The sequence below is a fragment of the Rhamphochromis sp. 'chilingali' genome (genome assembly GCF_963969265.1).
Source record: "Rhamphochromis sp. 'chilingali' genome assembly, chromosome: 16".
Lineage (NCBI taxonomy): Eukaryota > Metazoa > Chordata > Actinopteri > Cichliformes > Cichlidae > Rhamphochromis > Rhamphochromis sp. 'chilingali'.
The window spans coordinates 18,131,956-18,142,216 of NC_137943.1; the positions used below are offsets into that span (position 1 = coordinate 18,131,956).

Here is a 10,261-nt window from a genome sequence, read left to right on the forward strand (position 1 = left end):
AAAAAAAAATACTAGTGTGTGTTTTTGTGGCTAATGAAACAGTTTTAACCAGCTTCTGTTCTTGTCTCTGCTCTTGTCATTAGGAGTGTGGGATAAGGTGCTAGGCCCAGTTGCTGAGAAGAGAGCTGAGTCAGGCACTCTGAAGCTCTTTCCTGTTTACCTGAAAGGAGAGGATCTGTTTGGGCTCACAGTTCCTGCAGTTGCCAAGATCACAGAATCGGTTTGTACCTACTTTGGAGGATTTCATCAGCTGCAAGAATTTAAAAACATCAACAAATCTCTAAATGATGCTTTTCATCTGGTTTCAGCTCCCAGGAGTGGAAGCTTGTGACAGGTACTCGTTCCGTTACGGACGCAACCCTCTCGTGGAGTTGCCTCTCATGTTCAATCCAGCTGGTTGTGCCCGCGCTCAGCCAAGAACAAGCTCTCCCTACACCTCACTGGTGATAAGGTAACTTTGTTTGAAGTTGACATTAAATTAGCTTCCTGGGAACGTTCTGTCTCCAAGTAAATAAGTCAGAGTTAATAAAATGTTCTCCTTCTCCACCTCCCTCCTAAAAATAAAGGCCTCAGCCACAGGCTGTATCCAGCAGCAGTGCCAGGTCTAACCAGAATGTTGCCCAAGGAGAAGGTGGCGCCCCCCATAATAAGCCTCCGGTGGTGCACCCCAGGTCCTCCCAGTACCGCTGGATGAAGAGTGAGTGGCGAGCCAACGTCTATCTGGGCCGCTCCCGCATCCAGGTGAGTCGACCAGATTTAAATTCTTTTTAAACTGTCAGAGTGAGACTGATGCTTTTGTTTTCCATTTCCTGTTGACTAAATGAAAACCTGCTTATTTGACATATTCACAGGGCCTGGGGCTGTTTGCTGCTAGAGACATTGAAAAACAGACAATGGTGATTGAGTACAATGGAACCATCCTCCGAAATGAGGTCGCCATCAGGAAGGAGAAAATCTATAGGTCTAAGGTAAATATATGTGCTGCAACATTGTGTTTCTTTAAAATGATCTTTTCCAAAAGCTAAGAGCATTTCTTCTCTTCCTTGTAGAACCGGGCAGTGTTCATGTTCCGCATCGACAGCGAACATGTTGTTGATGCCACACTTAATGGAGGGATCGCAAGGTACTCTGAGCTTCCACGAACTGTTTGAGCATTTTCATAAATGTATTTATGACAGTGTAGCATTTTTTTCATACTCACTTACTGCAACAAATGTCATTCAGTGTAGCACACTGATGAGCCACAACATTAAAACCCCTTGCGGGTGAAGTGAGTAACCCTGATGATCTCAGTGCACTGGTATCTGTCAAGGGGGTGGTTACAAGAGGCTGCAAGTGAAGAGTGAGCTCTTGAAGTTAAAACAGGGAAAAATGAGCAAGCCTGTTGATCTGAGCGACTTTGACAAGAGCCACATTGTTATGACTAGATGACTGGGTCAGGGCACCTCCAGAACAGCATGTCCGGTGGGGTGTTACCTGTTTCCAGTGGTTAGCACAAGTGATGAGGGCTTAAAGCACATTGATGTGTGGGAGTAAAGGGTGGTTCTGTGATCCCACAGAAGAGCACCTCCAGCACAATTTACTGAAAACTGGTTATGGTAGAAAGTTGTCAGAATGCACAGTGCTGCACAGGGTTTTCATACTGACCACTATCCACTGCCAAAGGAGGAAAGGGTGTTAACTCAGCTTCCAAGTCCCTGAAATCTCAAGTCTGTTTGAGCATCTGTGGGATTTTTGAGGAAGGAAAAAGAAGTAGTTAGATTTATGGATGGCCAGCCTTACTTCTTACAGGACTTAACTGATGAGCTGCTAAGATGGAACAAAGGTTTTGTGGAGTGCACGCCTCAACGTCTTAAAAGTAGCCTCTCCATATCTGTCTTACCGATATAATCTTCCAGTAAAGTGGCACAGACGAGACTCTGCTTCTGTGTGTGGGAGGCTTGACTGCAAACTGGTACATATTGCAAATGAGCATCAGGGGTTTTTTTTCGTTGCTGCTGTAGACGTTGGCCTTTTTTGGATTTTGTTATCAAAGTGATGGCAGTTCAGTTGCATTGTCAAAAGGGCCCAAACACACATGAAACCAGAACTAGAGACCATGTTGGAACAGGTTCATGCCCTTCTTCATAGTTTGTGAAAGATGAACACTCAGTAGTCAGTACTACTTTGTTATGAGTTCTCACTGACAAAATCTATCCACAGATCTGAAAACCCCGGTAAACATACTCTAAACTGCCTTTGCGTCTCATTTTGCCATGCTGACCAAACACAGACTCACAAGTTGGAAACAAAGCTAGTTTCTTTTGAATGTCATAATTGTTTTGTTTTTTTAAATGTTGGCATTTTCATCTTATCACCGTCTGCCGCTGCGTGTCTGAATCAGCTCACAGAGGCAGCAAATGAGCCTTTAGTTGCAAATAGAATCTGCAATCATTTAAATGTGGTCGGCTATGTTACAGTAATGCTCTGAACGCTGTTTCACGCGTGACTCGTGCTTCTTTTTCAGATATATCAATCATTCTTGTGCCCCTAACTGTGTTGCTGAGGTGGTAACATTTGAGAGGGGTTACAAAATCATCATCAGCTGCATTCGCAGAATTGAAAAAGGAGAGGAGGTTGGTACACACACACACACACACACACACACACACACACATACATATATATATATATATATATATAAAAACACCCAGCACGCCCCTGCGGGCGGTTTATCCTTCAAGCTCGGGTCCTCTACCAGAGGCCTGGGAGCTTGAGGGTCCTGCGCAGTATCTTAGCTGTTCCCAGGACTGCGCTCTTCTGGACAGAGATCTCCGATGTTGTTCCCGGGATCTGCTGGAGCCACTCGCCTAGCTTGGGAGTCACCGCACCTAGTGCTCCAATTACCACGGGGACCACCGTTACCTTCACCCTCCACATCCTCTCGAGCTCTTCTCTGAGCCCTTGGTATTTCTCCAGCTTCTCGTGTTCCTTCTTCCTGATATTGCTGTCATTCGGAACCGCTACATCGATCACTACGGCCGTCTTCTTCTGTTTGTCTACCACCACTATGTCCGGTTGGTTAGCCACCACCATTTTGTCCGTCTGTATCTGGAAGTCCCACAGGATCTTAGCTCGGTCATTCTCCACCACCCTTGGGGGCATCTCCCATTTTGACCTCGGGACTTCCAGGTTATACTCGGCACAGATGTTCCTGTACACTATGCCGGCCACTTGGTTATGGCGTTCCATGTATGCCTTGCCTGCTAGCATCTTGCACCCTGCTGTTATGTGCTGGATTGTCTCTGGGGCATCTTTACACAGCCTGCACCTGGGGTCTTGCCTGGTGTGATAGACCCCAGCCTCTATGGATCTTGTGCTCAGAGCTTGTTCTTGTGCTGCCATGATTAGTGCCTCTGTGCTGTCTTTCAGTCCAGCTTTGTCCAGCCACTGGTAGGATTTCTGGATATCAGCCACCTCCTCTATCTGCCGGTGGTACATACCGTGCAGGGGCCTGTCCTTCCATGATGGTTCCTCGTCTCCCTCCTCTTTCTTGGGTTTCTGCTGCCTGAGGTATTCACTGAGCACTCGGTCAGTTGGGGCCATCTTCCCAATGTATTCTTGGATGTTCGTTGTCTCATCCTGGACTGTGGTGCTGACACTCACCAGTCCCCGGCCCCCTTCCTTCCGCTTAGCGTACAGCCTCAGGGTGCTGGACTTGGGGTGAAACCCTCCATGCATGGTAAGGAGCTTTCTTGTCTTTATGTCAGTGGCTTCTATCTCCTCCTTTGGCCAGCCTATTACCCCAGCAGGGTACCTGATCACGGGCAGGGCGTACGTGTTGATGGCCCGGATCTTGTTCTTACCATTCAGCTGACTCCTCAGGACTTGCCTGACCCTCTGCAGGTACTTGGTGGTTGCAGCCTTTCTAGCAGCCTCTTCATGGTTCCCATTCGCCTGCGGGATCCCCAAGTACTTGTAACTGTCCTCTATGTCTGCAATGTTGCCTTCTGGTAGTTCAATCCCCTCAGTTCTGACTACCTTCCCTCTCTTTGTTACCATCCGACTACACTTCTCCAGTCCGAACGACATTCCAATGTCATTGCTGTATAGCCTGGTAGTGTGGATCAGTGAATCGATGTCTCGTTCACTCTTGGCATACAGCTTGATGGCATCCATGTACAGGAGGTGGCTGACAACTGCTCCGTTCCGTAGTTGGTATCCGTAGCCAGTCTTGTTAATGATCTCACTGAGGGGGTTCAGGCCTATGCAGAACAGCAGTGGGGACAGAGCATCTCCTTGGTAGATCCCGCACTTGATGGTGACTTGTGCTATGGGCTTGGAGTTGGCCTCTAGTGTTGTACGCCACATCCCCATTGAGTTCCTGATGAAGGCTCTTAGGGTCCCATTGATCTTGTACAATTCTAGGCATTCCAGTATCCAGCTGTGGGGCATTGAGTCATAGGCCTTCTTGTAATCAATCCAGGCAGTGCACAGGTTGGTCAGTCTGGTCTTGCAGTCTCGGCTGATTGTTCTGTCTACCAGTAGCTGGTGTTTTGCGCCTCTGGTATTCTTGCCAATCCCTTTCTGTGTCCCGCTCATGTATTGACCCATGTGCCTGTTCATCTTAGCCGATATGATGCCTGACAGGAGCTTCCATGTAGTACTGAGGCAGGTTATTGGTCGGTAGTTGGAGGGGACCGCTCCCTTCTTGGGGTCCTTGGGGATCAGGACCGTCCGGCCTTCGGTTAGCCATTCCGGGTGTCTCTCGTTAACTAGCAGCTGGTTCATTTGTGCTGCCAGACGCTCGTGGAGTGCAGTCAGCTTCTTTAGCCAGTAGGCGTGAACCATGTCGGGCCCTGGTGCTGTCCAACTCTTCATACTGGAGACCCTTTCTTGGATATCTGCCACTGTGATGGTTACTGGACCCTGTTCAGGGAGGTCGCTGTGGTCTGCCCTCAGATCCACTAGCCACTGAGCATTGCCGTTATGGGTTGCGTCCTTCTCCCATATGCCCTTCCAGTATTGCGCCGTCTCCAGCCTTGGTGGTGCTGTTCTCTTATTGTTCCCTTGCCACTGAGAGTACACCTTTGCTGGTTCTGTGGAGAACAGCTGGTTTATTCTCCTGCCTTCTATCTCTCTGGTGTACCTCCTCAAGCGGCTGGCCAAGGCTGTGAGTCTTTGCTTGGCAGTTTCCAAGGCCTCAGGTATGGACAGCTTGCTGTATTTCTTATGCACCTTCTTTGTCGCACCTTTCTGCAACTCCGTTAGTTGGCTAACCTCCCTCCGTGCTACTTTGATCTTGCCCTCTAGCCTCCTTCTCCATGGAGGGTACTGCCCCTTGTCGCTGTTCAACTTGTAGCCAAGCATCTCACTGATCACTGCTGCCGTATTGTAGATCAGCTTGTTAGTGTCGGTAATCGTGGTTGTAGGTATTGTCCGTAGTGCTGCATTAACATCATCTAGCAGACCTTCTGAGGGTACTTCACGTAATCTTGGTAACCGGCTACGGGGGATCCAGGTTTCAAGCTTGGCCATGACCCTATTTTTCAGGTCAATTCCTCTCGCACTCAACGGTCCTTCTCCTATCGCACTTGGGGCTACGTACCCAATCTCGGGTGGGGGTGATGAAATCGCCCCCCTGACCTGGCGTCCTGACTCCTCCTTGCCGTAGCATTTGTGTTGTACCTCGTCAATCTCTAGCTGTGAGAGCAGTCCCTTCTTTCGAATGTTGGAACACTGAGCTACTAGTTGTTTCGCCGTCACTGTGGATGTTGGGTATCGGTCCGTCATCCTATTCATGTAGCCCCTGCCGCCGGGGTTACTTGCGTAGTAGCATTCCAACAACGCCCTGTTTTCGTCTCTTGCCCACCGATGCCTTCTTGTTCCAGTAGCCCACTTTTCGTCAGGGTGCCCTGGTTCCTCAACACCTGACGCGGACCTTGTTGATCCGGGCGACGTCCGAGCCGGCATGCCTTCATATTTATCTGTCTCGCTCATGTCTGCGGTAGGCTCGCTTAGCATAGGGGGTCTAGCCTTAGGACCCTTACTGGATACAGACGCCCAAGGCAGGAATCGAACTTGCGATCCTGGGTTCCAAAGGCGTGTAGTCTAACCACTACGATATCCAGCTGCTGCTGGATATATATATATATATATATATATATATATATATATATATATATATATATATAAAAATTTTTTTCTGTAATTACAATTTATCCCTGTTCGTTTGCATGCATATGTGGGTGTAAACGGTGCAGTTGTGATATAGCCATGGGTGTTTCTCCCGTGTTTGTTTTCTGCAGCTGTGTTTCAACTACCAGTTTGACAGCTTTGAGGGCCAGCACAAGATTGCTTGCCACTGTGGAGCTCCTGAATGCAGGAAGTGGATTAACTGAGCAAAATGGAAACGACGAACCCAAACGCATTCCTTGCCATAGCGTGTGGAGGATGCTGTGATCTCTGCACAGAATAAATAAGAGACTTCACACTAAAGTCATTTTACGAATGAGCAGAAGGCCTGAGCCCTTGGAGAAATAAATGAATCGGTGTTGGTTCGTCAACAACGTGGAATTAAAAATAGGCGGAGGAAGGGAAATATAACACAGTAGCAGGAAATGACTCGTGCCATATGTGAGGGGCTCTGTCGACGCCTCCGTCTGTATGTATCCGTGTGTTTGTTTGGTGTACATGGGGGTGCGGAATCCACCAGCGAATGAGAAAGCACTGTGTGGGGTGCGGCCTTATTGCTTACTAAGGGCAGGCCCTTTTGTTCATACTGTTAATGTATACCGTTTGACTAAATGTAGACATCACTGAATGAGGAATGTACAGCAATGAATACCGCGAAGGGAATATTAACTTGCACTAAAAATAAAAAAAATAAACAAAAAAAACCCCATACACACACCCACACACACACACACACAAGCTTTTAAATACTTGATTCCATGAGTCAGTTTTATCATAGGTCTCTGTCATGTGATTTGTGTGGAATTCGAGAGGTTTTGTATTTATTACTGAGTGAATGAATTTTATTCTCAAAATGAGATCGAGTTAAAAGAAGGCTAGATTGCTATTGTTTTTGAAGATTGAAGAAGACATGCTGTTACTTTTGTATAAATGTACATAAAAAAAACCAACAAAAAAACTATAGGAATAACCGACCAAATACTACCTTAACCTTCTCGATGTTTGGGTGTTTTTAAAAATTGTTTTTGTTCTGTTTGTCATTGAAATTTATTTAAGATGGACGTTATTTCAGTTTGAGAGTATATATTATGATTATTCTGTACAGAATTTGTAATATAACCACAATAATTCACAAAGTATTTTTGTTGTATTAAAAGTACGGTATTGTAGCGTAGTGTTTTGTGACTTACACTTACTTTGACCACTCTCAAAAAAAAAGAAATATTTTTGTTGACTAATGTAACAAGTAATCGGTTACAGAATCAAAAAAAAGACTCTTCAGATAGTAAAAGATCATTGTGATCTGTTTGCTGTTAATCAGGTTTGATTTTAAAGAACTGTGAATTAGGTTTTAAAACCCAAAAAAACTGCTTTTTAACTTTTTATCACAAATGGAAACAGCAACATGTGTTAACCTGTTTTTTTGTTGTTGTTGTTTTTTAAACTTTACTTTTAACACAAATAAGGTGCGAACGTCTAATAATGTTGTTACTTAGATGAACCACTGCGCGACAGAAAGAATTCTATGGAGAACTGTAGGTTGTTCTGCCTTTTGTTTTTGTTTCGTTTTTTTGGAAAGAGATGGCATCCTGCTTATAATCAGAAATATTTCTTATACTGACACTTCACAAGTCACATGCTAGAAGCAGAGGAGTTTTTGCGTGCACAATTTCAAGTTGACTGTAAAATTTTGGAGACAGTCTTAGAACTTGTAATGTATATGGCATGTATTTTTTTAACTTTCCGAAGACTCAATTGTATATATTTTTCTCAATGAATGGTTGTAACAAAATTGTTTCTTGGATATTTTTTCTTCTCTTGTACGATACATCATCCTGCCAGTGTGTTTGTGCTACATTTTCTTGGTCGTGTAAAGTAGTCATTTCTTTTCTTTTTGTTTTTATTTTGTTCCTTTTCTTTTTCGTTTCTTTTTTTTGTTTCTTTCTCTTTTTTTGAATTGCCTTTTGAAGTGTACAGAGTATGAGGTTTGGAGTTTGTGGAATTGAATTTAGAAACATTTACAAAAATAAACTATTTTACATGTTAGCAATTTGTTTGTGTTTTCAATGATTGCACTTTCTTTTCTTTTAATTAAAGCTGGGAAAAGGAATTTGTTGCATGTTGCTAGCACTGAGTTGGATCCCATAAAGGTCCTGGAAACATTCCTCAGACTTTTCTCCATATTGGCATGATGCCAGCACCACATCCAAAAGGTGCTTTTTTTTTTTTTCTTGAGATCTGGTGACTGAAGGTGATTTTCATGGTCGAAAAACCAATTTGAGATTATTTAAATTTTGTGATGTGGAGCATTATCCTGCTGAAAGTAGATTTCAGAAGATGGCTACACTGTTGTCATAAAGGGACATGATCTGCAAACAATAATCGTGGAGGCTGTGATGTTTAAATGATATGAGGTACTAAGGGACCTCAGGTGTGCCCATTAGAATAGATGCAGGGATGGAGTGCTGTGACTGTAGCTCAGGAGGTTGTTTGTTTGATACCTGTTTTGAGCCATTCTACATGCCAAATATACCTGGGCAAGATACTTTCCCCCAAGTTGCTCTATGATGCATCCATTGGAGTGTAAATGTTAGCCAGAAAGCAGTTAAGCCTAGAAAAAGTGCTCGTAAGAAAGAGTGTGAACTGGTGAATGAGGCATGTTGCTTTCAGTGTTGAGGTAGAGTAGAAATGAGCTGTATAAGAACCAGTTCATTTACTATGCTTCATGCTTAGGCCACATTTGGACCCTACCATCCAAACGTAGCAAAAATTAAGACTCCTCAGACAAATTTTTTTATGTCTTGTATTGTCAAATTTTGGTGAGCCTGTGAGAACTTTATCCCAGTTTCCTGCTCAACTCTAACAGGACCCAGTGTGGTCTTCTGCTGCTGTAGCCCATCTGCTACAAGTTTGGGGGTGTTGTGCATTAAGAGATGCTTTTCTGCTTAGTCGTAACAAATTGTTTCTTGAGTTACTGTAGATTTCTTACCAACTAAAAGCAGTCTAATTATTTTCCTGTGATGTCAACAATACATTTTTGCTCAGAGAACTGCAGTTCTGCAGGAAAATCCCAGTGGATCAGCAGTAACCATGCCATGCTCACAATTAAATCGCCCTCCCTCCCCATTCTGATGCTCAGTTTGAAGAAAGTGGTCAGAGTGGATGTGTGTTCTCTGTTTAGTTCAACCAAAGCTTCAAACATACTAGCAAATAGGCAAATAATGAGTCATAAGCTATGCTGACTTCTAGATATGTTTCCATTCATCAGCTGTAGAGACTTTCATAAAAATCTTTTATTATGATCACAGACTGTTTATGACTTTATGACTGTTTATGGACATGTGATCAAGGAAGCCAAAGAGTTGTTCTTCTCAGATTGTTCAGAGTCCACATTAAATGATCCACTATGTCAAAACGACTGAATAACCAAACATTTATAAAAGAGGTATTTTTCCTTCTTGGGTCTTCAGTCATCTTGTAGCGATCCCACTTTCTCTCAGAGCCCGGAACCCCCTCATTATGCTAGCATGCAATCTCGATGGCACTAAAACACGTGTTAACGTTCAACCAAATTTAGTTAATTGTGTGTGCTGTGCTTGCACATTTACTGGGTATCACTCCTGTGGACCTGACTGTTGGTAAAAAAAAAAAAACCCAAAAAACCCCTGCTACATCTTTAAACCACTCATACTCCATGAGAAACATGTTATATAAACTTTGAGCTTGAACAAATAAAAGCTGAGTTTAATTATAGCTAAAAGCATAATTATGTGTTTCGTTTTGTGTTTAAATAACATCTTGACACATAGAAGACATAGTGCTAGGTGGCATCTTGGCATGATGGTACGAGTAAGCGGGCAAAACACACACTCTGTTGTGCTGTGCACTCTGCATTTGATTGGTACTTGGAGGGCTCGGTGCTCATGTTCTTAAACTACCCATGTGGATGGACACTAAATAGTACCAATACACCTCATGCAACATTTGGTATAGAAAGATGCTTCACTGTAAGCACGTGGAAATTAAAGACTGCTGTTTACACAGTATGTGGTTTTTTTTTACAAAGAAGCCAAGAAGTATATAAGCT

At 44.0% G+C, this 10,261-nt stretch overlaps 1 protein-coding gene across 8 annotated transcripts in view; it reads left to right on the forward strand.

Moving 5' to 3' along the window:
* The window catches only part of kmt2cb (lysine (K)-specific methyltransferase 2Cb), a 97,381-nt gene extending 89,158 nt beyond the window's left edge, over nucleotides 1–8,223 (forward strand). For all 8 annotated transcript variants that reach the window (XM_080907757.1, XM_080907760.1, XM_080907758.1 and 5 more), the window contains 7 exons: nucleotides 84–220; nucleotides 309–451; nucleotides 567–741; nucleotides 852–968; nucleotides 1,050–1,123; nucleotides 2,507–2,615; nucleotides 6,288–8,223. In XM_080907757.1, the coding sequence (XP_080763883.1) occupies nucleotides 84–220; nucleotides 309–451; nucleotides 567–741; nucleotides 852–968; nucleotides 1,050–1,123; nucleotides 2,507–2,615; nucleotides 6,288–6,380 (848 nt within the window). In that variant the 3' untranslated portion in view covers nucleotides 6,381–8,223. The remainder of the gene's footprint in view (nucleotides 1–83; nucleotides 221–308; nucleotides 452–566; nucleotides 742–851; nucleotides 969–1,049; nucleotides 1,124–2,506; nucleotides 2,616–6,287) is intronic.
* Nucleotides 8,224–10,261: the final 2,038 nt, after the last annotated feature.